Source organism: Zonotrichia leucophrys, chromosome 23 (genome assembly GCF_028769735.1).
Source record: "Zonotrichia leucophrys gambelii isolate GWCS_2022_RI chromosome 23, RI_Zleu_2.0, whole genome shotgun sequence".
In the NCBI taxonomy this organism is placed as follows: Eukaryota; Metazoa; Chordata; class Aves; order Passeriformes; family Passerellidae; genus Zonotrichia; species Zonotrichia leucophrys.
The window spans coordinates 4882154-4898165 of NC_088192.1; the positions used below are offsets into that span (position 1 = coordinate 4882154).

Consider the following 16012-nt stretch of genomic DNA (forward strand, 5'->3'; position numbering starts at 1 on the left):
TATGTGAGTAATTTTCAAATCTAAACCCAAGGAACTAAAGGGCTTGAGCAACAACCCAAGTCCACTGAGAATTCCTATTCTGGCTCTCAGCAGCACTCAATTCTCACCTGCAGCTCCCAGCAGCTGAATATTAGTGTGTGGGGAACACGCCAGTGCTCCCAGCTTTCTGTCTTGATGAACCTCATATACTCTAAACTTAAAAGTTCCATTTGCAAGTAAAAATGAAACTATTTAAGTTACAGGGGCCACCAAGTCTAAAAGAAACTCCACTGTGTTAACTTCACCCTGAGCTACCCAGGGGAGGCACCATGGCACAGTGCCTGATCCTGCTGGATGTTTGCACCCTGTATCCATCCCCATCCTGCAGCACTGGAACAAAGCTGAGGAACCCAGCTGCTTCCCTGCTTATCCATCTCAGCTCACAGCTCTTGGGGTGATCTAGTGTTTTATGTGGAAATCAAAACAAGCTGTAGCCAAACTAAAAATAATCATAATAATAATAAAAAAGACAATGCCCCACATTGGTGGGGTTTTGAAAATATAAAAAATAAAAGCTGACCTATATTCTGCAAGTTTTACAACTCCTTCCAATGGGATTCTGTGAGGCTTGGCCCCACAAACATTTCCTCTTGACAGAGCTGCCCTGCTGTGAGAATGTCCAGCAGGAACAGTGTCAGCACAGCGAGCCCAGCACTGAAATACACGGACCTGCAGGGTCATGCCAGAAGTGACAATGAAATTGTGTGACTGCCCCTTTGACTTGTGGATCCAAACTCAGCACAAACACCTCTGGGACAGTGTGGCTAAGAAAAGGCTGTAGGGGTTTTGGTTCAAAAGGAAACGGGAGCTGTATATTTTTTTTTTTTATAACAGACATATAAAAACATTTGAAGACAGATCTTTAAAGGATATTTCACTCCTCCAATCTTGGTATTACATCTGTTAGGACACTGAAAGTTTAAAAAGACGATACCGCACATGAAAAGTTTCTGGAGTTGTGACTCCTGCCCTCCCTCAGCCCAGCTCAGATCAGCAGGGATGGGGTCGGCTTCTTGCCCGGCCAGGCCTCCTTGGCGTATTTCTTCTTCTTGGGTTCATTCACAGCTTCGGGGTTGAAGACGGCGGGGTTGGGAGCTGGGTTCATGTTCACTGTGGAGGGCACAACTGGAGTCAAGTCCACATCGGGGGCGAGGTTGGGGTAGGGCATGGGCAGCCCCCCGATGAGCGCGGTGCCGTGCACGCTGTGGGGCTGCGAGCCGGCCTCGCTGTGGGTGGGGGGCAGCCCCCCGTAGAGCCCCCCGCTGTAGGGGAAGCTCTGCATGCGCCGCGACGCCGACTCGTCCGTGGGCAGCGAGCCCGCGTTCTCCAGGCGCTTCTTCTGCAGGCAGAGCAGTTGGAGAGTCACCCACAGTGCATGGAACCTTCAACCTGCCTCAACTGGGTGCCAAGACTGTTTTCTGTTGTGCTGTGACTTCAGGGTTTACCCCAGAACCTCGGCTCCCTCCCCTGAAATTCCCTCCCAGGTGTGTCAGTCCCCTCTCCTTTCCCCTCCCAGCACTGTCTGTCACTCCTGCAATTCCAGAAGTGATTGGCAGATCCAAAGGATGCCCTCTACCCCTGGGGGCACTGGGCCATCCAGGTGTCCTTTGTCCCTTTGTCCCTCCCCTCCTGTCCCTGCTTGGTGGCTCCCTGCCCCTTCCCTGCCCCTCTCCCCGGGGTTCAAAGGAGCAGCAACCACGGGCTCAGGGAGTTCTGCTGGAGCTGCTGCTGCATTCAGAGGCCTGTGGGCCAGAATAAAGCTCTGCATCCAAACCCTCCATCAGAACCGACTCCTTTCCTTCACCATCGCCTTAAAGCTTCTCTGCCAGAGGGAAACCTGAGGAGCAGCCCCTGTTATGGGGGGAAGCTCCATCCCAGCACCACCAGAGCTCCTGCAGGCCTGGCCTTGTCCCCACGGGCCCAGCTGCAGCACCCAGGCAGCCCAAAGTGTCTGTGGGGTGAAACACCACACACCCACAGCCCAAAGTGTCTGTGGGGTGAAACACCACACACCCAGCCCAAAGTGTCTGTGGGGTGAAACACCACAGTGCTGCTGTTTGGTTCAGCACCAAGGGCCAGACAAGCTCAGGCTACACTGGTGATATTCCAGTAGTTTTCCCCAAGAGGCACCTAAATCTGCCACCTACAAAGTGCCAACAGACCATGTCCCAGTCTTGTCCTACAAGGTTTGCTCTGGGTTCCCTTGAAAACCACAACAATAAACTCTTAGAGGTGCAGAAGGGAGACAAAAGCTGACACTCAGGTGTAACTCAGATGAAGTCTGAGCACCTCTTCACCTCCTTTCCACTCCTGCCAGTCTGGAGCTCATCCTGAACAAAGACTGAGTGGGTCACAGAATGTTCTGGGTTGGAACAGACCCACAAGGCTCACTGAGTCCAACTCCTGGCCCTGCACACGACACCCCAAGTCCCACCCTGTGCCTGAGAGCATTATAATACAAACTTTTCCTCCCCTACAGGAAGAAACTGCAACTTTTAGATCACTTGGGTAATTTTGCTCCTGATCATTGGAATCTTCTCCTGCAGTCTGGGTTTATGGAATATCATCCTTCTCCACATGATGTTATTTAGTCTATACCAGCAACAAGTGAAATTGCTGTTACACAGTGGCTTAGCTGCTCTGAAGCTCTGCAGATCTTTCTTTTTCCTTGCATACTCCAATTAAATAGAACACTCATCTTGGAGCAAAGCCTGAACCTGCTTGTTCTAGTACACAAATGTATGAAACATCAAACACAGTATTTAATGAACCAACTCTCATTTTTCCCTTCTATTTTCCACATTTCCCACAGTTTTATCTGATACGTGGAACTAATGCACTAGATTTCTAGAAAGTGTTTCTTTCTGGGAGGAAAAAAAAATCACCATTGATTCCACGTGTTATTAAAGAAAAAAAACAAAGCTGGGTTCAAAGGGAAATGCTCAAATTTGCTAAAAAAGAGAACTGTGAAACACAGACATCACTTCTGCCTAGCAATGAAACACCTCCCACGTGGGAGCACTGTTTCTAATGCGCAATTCATAAATCATAAAAGTGAATTCATCAATGTCATGTGCTAATGAAAAAGTCAGGAGTCACCCCATACCTTAACAGGGACCACAGCTGTCTGTACCATGTTCCTGAACCGCCCCACGGACGGGTCCACGTCCTCTGCAAAGAAAAACAGGGATGACTGTGAGCAAAACCTGTGAGCACAACCAGGGATGCCTTCAGTGAGCACAACCTGTGATATCTTCAGTGTGTATATGGGAAAAACAACATCTGTGGGGTAATACTGGAATGTGCCCCCCATTGATGGAGTGACCAAATTATTCTTTGTCTGCTTAAAAAGGAAATAAGCCCAGAAGTTTCTCTCCTCAGTTTAGTAAAAAGACACCTCACAGGACCTTAGGGACTTCACCTCAAACCCGAGGACAGCAAGCTCCTTACCTGGATTGATGATTTCATCATCATCACTGAACGTCACTCTGGAGTTCTTCCGCTTTCGCTTTGGCCTCTGGATGTCCAAGTTCCCCTCCTCAATGGTCAGTGTGGAGATCCTTTTGTTGTGGGCAGTGTTAAACTCTGTCAGATTCTGCAGCAAATATAGAAACAAAAGAAGTCTGATTTAATCCCATGACTGTGCACATCAGAATACCACAGGACATTGTTTAGTTTCAACTTTAGCGTTATTTATGGACCTGATGATCTTAAAGGTCTTTTCCAACCTAAATGATTCCATGGCTAAGCAAACAAGCAGGGAATGCTGTCCTTGCTGGAAATGCCATCAAGGCAGTGTCCTATCATATTTGTGGTGTTTGTGAGGGTCCTCAGGATGAGGTGAGAGATGAGAATATATATTGTATTATATTGTATTGTATTATATTGCATTGTATTGCATTGTATTATATTGTATTGTATTATATTGCATTGCACTGCACTGCATTATATTATATTATATTATATTATATTATATATTATATTATATTATATTATATTATATTATATTATATTATATTATATTATATTATATTATATTATATTATATTATATTATATTATATTATATTATATTATATTATATTATATTATATATCATATATCATATGTCACATCATATCATATCACACTATATTACATTATATTATGCTATACTGAAACTATACTAAAGAAAAAGATTACATCAGAAGGCTTGACAAGAATGAATAATAAAAGCTCATGACTTCTCAGAGCCTCAACACAGCTGGACCATGATTGTTTATCCAACATGTGAATTGTTTTAATTTAATGACCAATCTCCAAATCACATTCCAAAGCAGCAAAACAGGGAGAAGCTGAAGCTTTGCAGTTTCCCGAGAGAAGAAATCCCATGGAAGGGATTTTTCAGAATATACCACGGTGACAAATACTCACGTCCAGTTCTGTCTCCTCCTCTGGCAGCCCCAGCAAACCCTTGAGCTCCTCATCCTCACCCCCCATCTTCTCATCCCCCTTCACTGCTGAGGGCAGGGTCTGGGGCTTCTCTCGCAGGGTGTAGGCGCGCGTGGAGGCGCCGAAGGAAACCGTGGAGTCGATGGGGATCTGCTGGGGCTTGTGAGCTTCCAAACGGATGTGGCCCAAGAACGTGCCATGTGCTGGGGACAGCAAAATGCAAAATAGTCTGCTGAGCTTGAGCTATTCCAGTTCCAGTTTGAGAATCTCAGCTATGGTAACATTTGTTCCAAGGTACAAGGCACTGAGGTACTGCTGAAAGCATCAGCTGTGTAGATCCACCATGTCACAAACTGAGATAACACACACCAGAAGTCCTCAGAAAATCACTGGAAATAAACTACAAACACCTTTTACTTTCTGTATTCCTGCAGGTCCCAATGTACTGTCTGGACAGTGCAAAAAAACACCTGACAGGTTTTAGACCTTGGGAAATCACCCTCAGAAGACAAGGCTTCACTAAAATTGTGATGGGAAGGCCAAGTCACTTTCCTCATCTCCTTTGGCCTCTTACAAGTCAGAAATGTTTGAAACACCCAGTGAGGCAGCTGTAGGCTGACTGGAGCAAACACTCCTTTGCCCTAACCCTTGTCTTTCCCTAGGATGCAAATTCAAATTATATCCATTTGCCCACAGTGCAGACAACAATGGAAAAGGAAAAAGTGTCTGAGATTCAGAATGTTTAAGCACTGAAGCACAGCTCTTCTGTCTGGTTAAATGCCACACTACTTACTGCTGTTCAGATCTATGAGGAAAACCCTCTTGAGATGTTTGTGATAGACCAAGGCAGCATGGACCCGAGAGCAAGACTGGTGGTCAATGGTAAAGTCACACAGATCAGGATTTCTCCCAAAGAGATAGTATTTCTTCTCATCAATGATGAGTTTCTGAGGTAGAATATCAAACAGAGAAGCATATTAGACTCCTAGAATCTTTTGGAACTTCCTGAAAAAAATTCAAGGAGGTGAATAAATAGAGCAAATTCAAGACAAAGCATCAACAGCTCATCAATATTTCAGTTTAGTCTGGCACTGCTAAAATAAACTCAAGTCTGCTCCACAAACACTGATCAGCTCTGCAAGCAGTTCCCTCACAATTTCAGTTACCATAAAAACTGATCAAACCATTTCTCATTCTTGCCCACAACTGAAACCAAAAGCATCCTGTAAGTTTTCATTTGCAAACAATACTGCCCTGCCTGGGGAACACTTCCAAGAGATTTTGCAAAGACATAAATTCATGGAAGTTACTGCAACAAATAAGAGAATTTTATTGCATTTAATACAACATTTTTAAAATGTTCTGTGCCTCTGAGCTATAACCCAGTGTCTTTCTTCACACACTGAGCTTAAACACTGCATGGCTTGTTTTGCTGTAGCACTTTGCAGACCCAGCAATCACAGGGACACTGATGGCTCGGTTAGTATCAAGTGCTCAACAACCCCCAGGATTTCACAATGCTCCCCCTTGGTTACTGCTGCCCACCAGGAAAGACAAAACTGAAAAACTCTCTGCCACCTGTATTGAGCAGGGAAATAAACACAAGGATCACATCCAAGTGCTGTTTGGCTCAGTGCTAGAGGATCTTGCAAGAATATTTAAATTAGTGGCAATGGTACCTACCAGCAGCAGTTTTTTCTTTTAGACAGAGGAGGAGCTGAGGAAAACATGTGAGGGAAAACAGCATGGTGGCACCAAGGGCAGGGGAGAGGGAGAGGGAGGAGATGCTCCAGGTGCTGGAGCTGAGATTCCTCTGCAGGCTGTGGTGAGACCAGGGTGAAACAGCCCCTGAAATGCATGGATCCATGGGGGAGGCAGAGATCCACCCTCAGCCTGTGGGGATCCATGGGGGAGGCAGAGATCCACCCACAGCCTGTGGGGATCCATGGGGGAGGCAGAGATCCACCCTCAGCCTGTGGGGATCCATGGGGGAGGCAGAGATCCACCCTCAGCCTGTGGGGATCCATGGGGGAGGCAGAGATCCACAAGGGATACAGAAATCCACCCACAGCCCCTGGGAAAAGGGCTCACACTGGAGCAGGTGGGTGCCAGAGACAGCTGTGATCCAGTGGAGACCCAAATGGAGAGAAAAGGCCTTTGCTTCCAAACCAGAGCAGCCCAGCCTTAAAAGCCTGCCCCCCATGGATGAGTAACCCACACCACAGCAGTTCTGGGAAGTTTTTGCCCCTGGGAGGGACCCCATGGCACAGCAGAGAAAGGACTCCTCTCCATGAGCAAGGAGATCTCATGATGAACTGACCAAAACCCCCAGGCCCCCACCAAATCTCCCTGTGCTGTCAGTGGGAAAGAGGGAGGGGCTGGGGAGAAAAAAAGGTGTTTTAAAGGCTTATTTTACTTCTTGTATCCTCCTCTGACTGTTAATAATATATTTACTTTATACCTTTAAATTTGAACCTGTTTTGCTCTTAGAGTGGTTTTTCCCTCCCAATCCTTATCTCAACTCATGAGCCCCTCATTAATTTTCCCCTCTCCTCCGTCCAACTGTAGCAGGATAAGTGAATGACTTTTGTGGGTGTCTGGTATTTGTATCAAACCACTACACCCAGAAACATTTCTGTTTCAGTCAGGTTCCAGTTAGGAGTCTCTCCACACTGAAATACATTCACTGGTTTGGGTTCTCTCTGTCAACAAGGGAAAAGAGACTTTTCTTTATTTATTACTTTCAGTGTGATGTAAGACAAAATATGAAACAGAGAATGAGGTGGTGCTGTAATAAAAATATCTTGCTGTATCTGTGTTGATCACAACACTGCTCACAGATCCTGAATGTGGGAGGAAAAATCAAATCAAACTGTATTTCATGCTGTAGGACAGAGCAGCACTCTTGCAAAATAGAGAATGCCTGGTGAATCTGACTGTAATGCAAAATAAAAAATAAACTGAGCAGACAGGTTTGTCAAACAAGCAGCACAAGGGGAAGAGGTTTAACTGATGGAAGCCCTGCATGGCACCAGGCTGCCTTGCACAGGCAAGGGAAAATCACTTCATTCATTGTTTCAGAGAAAAAAAATACTGATTTGAAGATAATGAATACATGAGGGAAAGGAAATACTTATGAGTAAGTGTGAGAAATGATGGGAATGTTCTGCTGCTGATACACCAAATCCACCAAACCCTCATTCCATACCTCAATGAGTTTGTCTCCTTTGACTACATCCAGATGTAAGCCAGGTGGTGGTTTCCCTGCCCTGGAAAAGAAAGGAAAAATATAACATTTAAAACATTTAATAAAAATTTTATTTATATTAGAGCTGCTTGAGCTATAGACCAAACCTATACAAATGTAAGCAGAAGTATTTTGGGGAAAAGATGAAAACCCCATAATTTTCTTTTCCTCATTGCAGATTCCTTCTGACAACACATAAACCAAGAATATTTTATGGTAAGAGTGAAGGTAACAGGACATGAAACATCTCAAGCTTTACCTCTCCAGGTAAAAATAATTTGATTTTCACAATAAACCGAGCAAATCCTGAGAGCACATGGTGTGAGACCAACAACCAGAGATGGGGGCAGGTTAAAGAGCTGTTTCCTCATGTCACCCTCAAAACAGCACATCTCTACCCCTCAGCAGATCACAGCAAGGGTGAGCTCATGGGGGCAGCAGGAACAAACTGGGCACCTACAGTGCCCCAAGCCAGATCCACACAGGATCCCTCAGCTCTTGGCACCAAAGGATCTTTCCTGCTCAGATATCTCAGGATCTGCATCCCTAGGAGTTCCTCACAGTAACATCTCTGCTGCTGGAGCAGCTTTGCAGGCAGCAGCAGTGCCCTGGTTCTGCTTCTGTGCAGAGATCATGTTCCCATCCTGCTCAGGGAACAGTGACAATGGCAGAGATGCTCTCAGGGTGGCTGGAGAAGAAAGAAAGGTCACTGGTAGCTGAAGTTGTCTAAAGGGGTTAAATACAGATGTTCACATTTCTGGGGTGTGCCTTACATTTATTGGTTTTTCTGTGTTGCAAGGTCAGCTCCCCTCAATAATTTCATGTAAGAACAGTCTCCTGTTATTTCTACTTCATTTCTTTGCCAGGCATTTTCCTTTCCTGTTTCCAATCCACCACACCAGCCTGCCCACATCTCTCTGTTCCTTTCTGAATTGACCACTTGGGACTTTCCCAAGTTCTCTTGCCAGGCCCTTCTCAAACACTGTGGATTTACCACCCTAACAAGGATCTGGTTAATTCTGACTCCTGTTGTTTTGGATGAACAAACAGCAGCAGCCAAAGCAGAGGATGCTGAACTCCAGCACAAGTGGTGACTTCAGCAGTGCAATGGGATTTTGGTGACGTGGGGCACAGAGCAGAAATGCTCCAAAGGTGGGGCACAGCCTGTGTGAGGAGCTGGAGTCCCTCAGCACAGCCAGGGAAGCTCCTCCTGTGAGGGGCTGCTCCAGAAACTTCCAGCCAGGCTGCCCTGAGCTGCTCCTGTGCTCCCTGCACATCCCAGTGCTCAGCCCTCACTGGAACACAGGTTCCTGTGCTCCCTGCACATCCCAGTGCTCAGCCCTCACTGGAACACCGGTTCCTTTCATGGATTCCTGTCCACTCCTCACTGTTCCCTCTTTCAGCCTCTGAGCACTGGAAAACTTGTTCTCCCCCTTCCTCTGAAATTGCCAAATTCAGGTTACTCTGCAACCCAACTTTTGGTCATTTTCACACACCAGCCTTACTCTGATCAAACATCAGCTACTTCCCCAATTTTTTTTTTTCTTTCCAAACAGATAAACCTCTCAACAAAATCACTCTACAAGCTCCTTCTTACCCAGTCTGGCCTCTGCTTTTCCTTTCAGTGATGTGTTCCTGGATACTCAGCCTGTCCTAACACATTTTAGCACTCCCTCCTTGTACCTGTCAGGTCATAGAGGATCCCCAGGAGCTCCAGCACAGCTGGATCCTGTCTGATGCTCATGTTTTGCTCTGCTTTTTCATTGCCCTCTCTATTTTTAGTTTCATTCTTACTCTTATTTTTACTCTACCTCTACCCTCAACTTTATTTTCAACAGATAAACAAACTCAGTATCACAAGGCAGTGCCTTCAGCTGTGAATTAAAGTGCTAGAAAAATCTACCTATTCTCTGGCCTCTTTTGGACTGCAGAGAATCCTTTGTAGGCACTATTTCCCCCATCTACCTATTCCTGCAAACACAGGAAGGTTGTAAATTCTGATTATGACACCATGAAAACAAATCCAGAGAAGTAATTTCTGATAGAAAACTCCAGTCAATGGCACAGTTCAGGCTACCCAAGTCAGATACCTGAAAAGCCTTTTAATGAAAAAAGTAGAAAGATTATTCAGTTTTATATTAATAACTAATTGGCTCCAGAGGCACCAAAGATCAGAAGTAATGCCTGGATTTGGAAGTATCAGTCACCCTTCACATGTTCTGCCCCATCAAGGAGTAAAACATGAAAGGAAATCTCTTGCACAAATTTCCCAGAAGAAAGTTTATTAGAAAGCTGGTACAGCAGAGCAGTTTTTCCCCATTTTATGTCCAATGTTAAAAAAGTCCTTTTCCACTAAACTAATTCCACTATGTGCTAAAATATCCACTAAACTAATTTTCCTGCACTGTTCTGGAGGATGAAGAATTACTTGAGGTCAGCAGATTGTCCTTTCCACAGAACACAGAGAGCCCTCAGCACTGCCCAAGGTCAGTGCTCTCCTATCACAGCTTGGCTCCAGCACAGGAGCTTGTGCTTGAAAATGAGGAAAATTTCTCATTTCTTCTGTACCTTGCAGATGGTGCATCAGTCCCCAGTGCCTGCCCAGGGCAGCATCCTGCAGGTGACCTGAAAAGAACTGATTTTGATAACTGCAGATGCACTGATTGTGGTGGGCAATAGATGAGTGAGTTTGCCTCCTGAATCTTGAAATTCCTGGGAGAGAGTTCCAGGATTCAGGAGAATTAATGGAGAATTAACAGAGAATTAACACAGCTGACTGGCAAGGAGAACAGGAGCATTCCCAGCCTGGGATTCCCCACATATGGATTTGTACAGAAGACATCAACTGCTTACAATGATCAGCAGTTAAATATTTACAAAGGATACCACTGAAAAAAAGCAGCACAGGTTTTAAAAAGATTTAAATATCTACAAGCAAAGAAATCTTTCTTCTCTACTAGAAATAGAAAATTGTGTTTCCTTGCTTTCTCCACCTCATGCTCCACAGGCCAGGCCATGTCTCTGTACAAAGATAAAGCATTTTGGAAAAGAAGGACAAGGCCATTTACACTTTGGAATGTGCTAAGTAAGAGAACTGAGGTTTTACAAATCAGGATCTCTTCCACAGTGCAGATTCAAAGCTGACATGCCAGCAGGGTTAGAATTTCCATATCCAGCTGAAATTCAGCAGCCTGACTGATGTAAATCACTCCAAGAAATTTGGAATTGTTGCTATTAAGGGCATAGGCAGGACAGCCATAATTCTGTTGTGTTAGTTTAAAATTAGGTCAATTATTTAGGTTCCTAAATGTGACTCAGAACCTAAATTTAGCCACTTCCTAAAAATCTTGGCCTCTGTGACTCATGTACACACCTTCATGTCCAACTTCAAGGACAGGGTGGAATTTGCAGAACTCTGGAGCAGAGAAATTGTGTAAAAGCATCACCAGGAATAGCCAGTTCTTGGGCAAAGAAACTAAAGAGAAACAATTTCTGTCTTCAAACAAATTATTTCTGATTTATGTCCATTCCAGGACAAATCTGACAGCTCCACTACTGAGGTGTCAAAGAGAGTAAATAATTCCAAATTCCAAAGAGAGTCACAATTGCAAATATAAGTGACACCAGGACAAAAGGACAGGCAGGCAGTACCCACTAAACATCTGATCCCTTCAGAGAATTGTTTTTACCTCAGAGAAATTGTTTTTACCACCCAAAGCCAGCTCAGAATGTTTGCAAAAGTTTTAATCAAATTAAGATATCTAATTGTTATCTAAAGCCATTTTCTGATCTCAAGGAATGGGTAAATTTTAACTACAGGAAGTATTGGCACCCTCTTTATGCCAACTGGAAATGCACAGCCCAAATGTTGGCAAATGCACACAGGAGTTACAGCACAGGCACAAACATGTTCTGGCATCAGCAAGGTGCCAAAGTTTTAATCTGTTTTAAGCTTAGCTGCTGGAAACACAAGGAAAGAAAAAAATAAATATTGTATGGATTATGAAGAAACAATGTATAACAGCACAAAAACTAAATCAGAGCCACAGCTTAAATCAAAACTGGGAATTTCAGAGCAGAAGTCTTTTCTGGAAATGGGGTATTCAGGTACTATCCAAATTATGGAAGAAGTAAAATGATAGAGGCAAACATCAAAAGCATGGGGACGGAAAAAATGCTACTCCTTTGGATTATATCTAAGATGTATTTCTCATGTGATTGGTGCTCACAGGCCCCAGCCAGCTTTCCTTAGAAGCAGGAACATAAATAGACAGGAAAAGACTGTGATTTTCATTTTAAAGACTGTGATTTTTGATTTTTTGATTTAGAGGTTGAGGAGATTGAAGCTAATTCACTACAGAAGAATCTGCTCTGACTCTGAAAACTCTGCAACTCCAAGCTCTTGGTCACCCAAAGCTCTGGAATGAAGCCCTGCAATGCTGCCTGCACAGGAGAATTTCTGGTGCTTGTGTCAGACCAGGCTTCCTGCAGGGTATTTTTACATCCTCTAAAATCAGAACTTTGAATAACACCAGTATTTCTCCAATCCTGCTGCTGCAAAGCAGCTCCAGCCTGGAGAATCCCACCTGGGACAGCTCAGACTGGTTCCACATCACACCTGAGCCCCCTTTGGTTCCACATCACACCTGAGCCCCCTTTGGTTCCACATCACACCTGAGCCCCCTTTGGTTCCACATCACACCTGAGCCCCCTTTGGTTCCACATCACACCTGAGCCCTCTTTGGTTCCACATCACACCTGAGCACTCTCTGGTTCCACATCACACCTGAGCACCCTTTGCTTGGCTCTGAAAGGAACAAATACTTTAAAGCCATGAGCTGCAAGATCAGCAGATGTCAGCAGAAGGCATCCAGAGCTTTAGCATGAAATATATCTACAGAAAAATAACCAGAAATAAATAAATAAATGCACCTGGCAGCAGAGCTCCTCACTTCCAGCATGGTTATCACCATCAGCACCACCCAGCACTTCCCATTTTGGGTTCAGTGCTCAGAACACAAACACTGTGACTGGGAGCTCTCCAGGCTGCCTTCCTGCTGGCTCACTGTTTTATTTTTCCTCCTTTGGGTTTCAAAAGCAGCATTAAGGACAAACACAAAGCTTTCACTGCTGTTAGCTGCCAGGTCTGCATGTGCCAATTGGACAAAATCAAATTTTACTTCACAGCTATAAATACACAAAAATAGTCCCTAAAACCATTACAATGTGCAAATAACAGAGTCCAAGAGAAAATAAAAAGTTTCCTTACAATGTACAAGGAAAGAGTCCAGACAAGAACTTTGCTGTACCCAAGAACTATTTTGGAATATCACTGTAAAAGGACATTCAGGTTGCAAGAAGTGAATTACAAAAAATCTTTAAAATGTGACAACAGAACAGGGCCTGGCATCTCCCAGATCCCACCTCATTTCTCACCCAGCACAACAGACTGTGCTTCAGAACCACAGCAGGGCAGGGACACAGGGAAACTCTGTCAGACCCTGCCACAGACACAAACCAGGGACCTGAAGAGCCCTCACATTACAGGTGTTACATTCTCTCCTCCAGATGGGATTTCTTTAGGAATTTGTCTGCAATAACATGGAAGGCACTGAGAGTGAGCATTTTAAGCTGTGCTTCCCCAGCTCCTCCATCTACAGCTTTCAGAGGTACAAGTTATTCCAATTTACCATGGAATATAATGGATATTGTGATCACTGTTGTATAAAAACATTAGGGAAAGAAAAAATGGATGATATTTCAAATTTCAAGTTTAATATCCAGAACAATCTTTGGCTTTATCTGGTTTATTGTGTCATCATCTCATGGAACACCAACCTGTCTCATGCAGATGTTTATTGTTTATTATGTTTATTACTGTGTATGTTCAGCACAAATAAGGCCCTAAAATACATGAGGAATTCTCCTCCATGAGAAGGTGAAATGGCTTTACCAACTAAAGCAGGCACTTAAAAACCAGCTCGAAACTACAACACATGATCAGTGCCACAAAGCTCTGAGAGCAACAGCACAGCTGGGTGAGCAGGGACAGGCAGGGCTGGGCCACACAGCTCCAGCTCCAGGTGCTGTGGGCTGATGGTGTGATTTAAGATAGCACAGTGCCCATCCCAGTGCTCTGGTACCCATCCAATCCCATCCCAGTGCTCCTGTACCCATCCCAGTGCCCAGGTACCCATCCAATCTCATCCCAGTCCTCTGGTACCCATCTTGGTGCCCATCCCAGTGCTGCTGTACCCATTCCAGTGCCCATTCCAGTGCTCCTGTATCCATCCTGATGCCCAGGTACCCATCCAATCCCTCCCATCCCAGTGCCCAGGTACCCATCCAATCCACCCCATCCCAGTGCACCTGTACCTATTCCAATGCTCTGGTGCCCACTCCAGTGCTCTGGTACCTATCCTGGTACCCATCCCAGTGCTGCTGTACCCATCCCAGTGCTCTGGTATCCATCCTGGTGCCCATCCCAGTGCTCTGGTACCAATCTTGGTACCCTCCCAGTGCTGCTGTACCCATCCCAGTGCCCATTCCAGTGCTCCTGTACCCATCCTGGTGCCCAGGTATTCATCCAATCCATCCCATCCCAGCGCTCCTGTACCCATCCCAGTGCCCAGGTATCCATCCAATCTCACTCATCCCATCCCAGTGCTCCTGTAGCTATCCCAGTGCTCTGGTACCCATCCTAGTGCCCACTCCAGTGCTCTGGTACCCATTCCAGTGCTGCTGTACCCATCCCATCGCTCCAGCACCCAAAGAAGGCAGGAGAGCCCAGATCTCTTCAGGGATGATCCAAGCACAGAACAAACGAAGGCGGGCACCCCGATGCCAGGCTGTGCTCCCGCAGGAGGGCGAGCCAGGGCATTTCCAGGGCTCCCTTCCACCCCTAACCCAGCCCATGGTCGCGATGCCGCTTCTGCAGCACCCAGCCCGACTCCTGAACTCAGGCTAATACAAACCCCAGCCTAGTTTCAGGCTGTCAGATTTCCCGTGCCGCACACACGCCCCGAGCAGGATTTCATTCCTCCCACAGCCCGGATTCTGCCTGAGCTCTGAGGAAAAGCCTCAGCACCCCATGGAGGCCCCGCGCCCCCCGCGACGCTGTCGATGGCGGCCCGAGGGCCGCGCCCGGATCCCGCCGGGCCGGGCAGCGCGGTGCGGGCCCGGGGAGCGCAGCCCCGCGCCCCTCCCGCCCCGGGCCCCGCGCGGCCGCTCACCAGCTCGGGCACTCGAACAGGGACCCGCCGCCCGCCGGGGCCGCGCTCGCCGCCATCTTGGCTCTGCCCCATTCAGCCGCCGCGGGGCACCCTGGGAGCGCGGAGCGGCGCGCGCCGGTCCCGGCCTGCACCGCGCGCCAACGGAGGGGCGGGGACTGGGCGGGGCCTGGTGATGCCCCGCCCACTGTTGGCTGGCCCCGCCTACGACCGGACCCGGACCCGGCGCGGGAGCTGCGGACAGCGCCGGTACCGACACTGGAACGCGGGGATAGACCCGGTACCGCCCTGGGACAGCGCCGGTACTGACCCTGGGACGCAGGGACAGACCGGGTACTGACCCTGGGACAGCATCGGTACGGACACTGGAACTCGGGGACAGCCCCGGTACCGACCCTGGGACGCGAGGACAGCACCGGTACCGACACTGGAAGGCGGATACAGCGCCGGTACCGACCCTGGGACACGGGGACAGCCCCGGTACTGACCCTAGGACAGCGGCGGTACCGACCCTCGGACGCGGGGACAGACCGGGTACCGACCCTGGAACGCGGTGACAGCCCCGGTACCTCCTCTGGAACGCGGTGACAGACCGGGTACCGACCCTCGTTGTCAGGGACAGACCCGGTACCGACCCTGAGACTCGGGGACAGCGCCGGTAACGACCTTGGAACGCGGGGACAGCCCCGGTACCGAGTACCGCGGGGACAGCGCCTCTGTCCGAGCAGAGCCCCGAGCACAGCCCGGTACGAGCGCTCCCGGTGAAAAGCCGCCTGTCCCGGCTCGGCCCGGGGCTGTACCGGGGCTGTGCCCGGGCCCGCAGGCACGGCACGCCAGGCACTTCCAGAAATTCCCAGAGGGGTCGGACACGCATCCGAGAGCCAGGATGTCACCCTGGTTTTTTAAGATTTTCTAAGCCTTCTGATGTTGACATTCTTGTAATGAACTTTCTCCCACACTTTCTGTAAATAACTCATTGTTTTGCATTCTTTTATGGAGGAGGAGAAAGTTGATGGTCTGTTGGTTTGTCCAGTGTCATTGGAGAGGTGGCACTGTCACCCTCCAAT

At 47.2% G+C, this 16012-nt stretch overlaps 1 protein-coding gene and 1 non-coding gene across 2 annotated transcripts; both read right to left on the reverse strand.

The window, feature by feature from the left end:
• Positions 1-848: 848 nt before the first annotated feature.
• PPP1R8 (protein phosphatase 1 regulatory subunit 8) lies at positions 849-15099 on the reverse strand. Its single transcript, XM_064731812.1, has 7 exons — positions 14949-15099; positions 7678-7738; positions 5263-5416; positions 4452-4672; positions 3490-3634; positions 3146-3210; positions 849-1378 (listed from the first exon to the last, which is right to left on the reverse strand). The coding sequence occupies exons 1-7, from the start codon at positions 15002-15004 to the stop codon at positions 1025-1027; spliced, it is 1056 nt and encodes a 351-aa protein (XP_064587882.1). The 5' UTR covers positions 15005-15099; the 3' UTR covers positions 849-1024.
• On the reverse strand, positions 5830-5965 carry LOC135457343 (small Cajal body-specific RNA 1). Its single transcript, XR_010442707.1, has one exon. It is a non-coding gene; the product is annotated as a small Cajal body-specific RNA 1 (non-coding RNA).
• Positions 15100-16012: the final 913 nt, after the last annotated feature.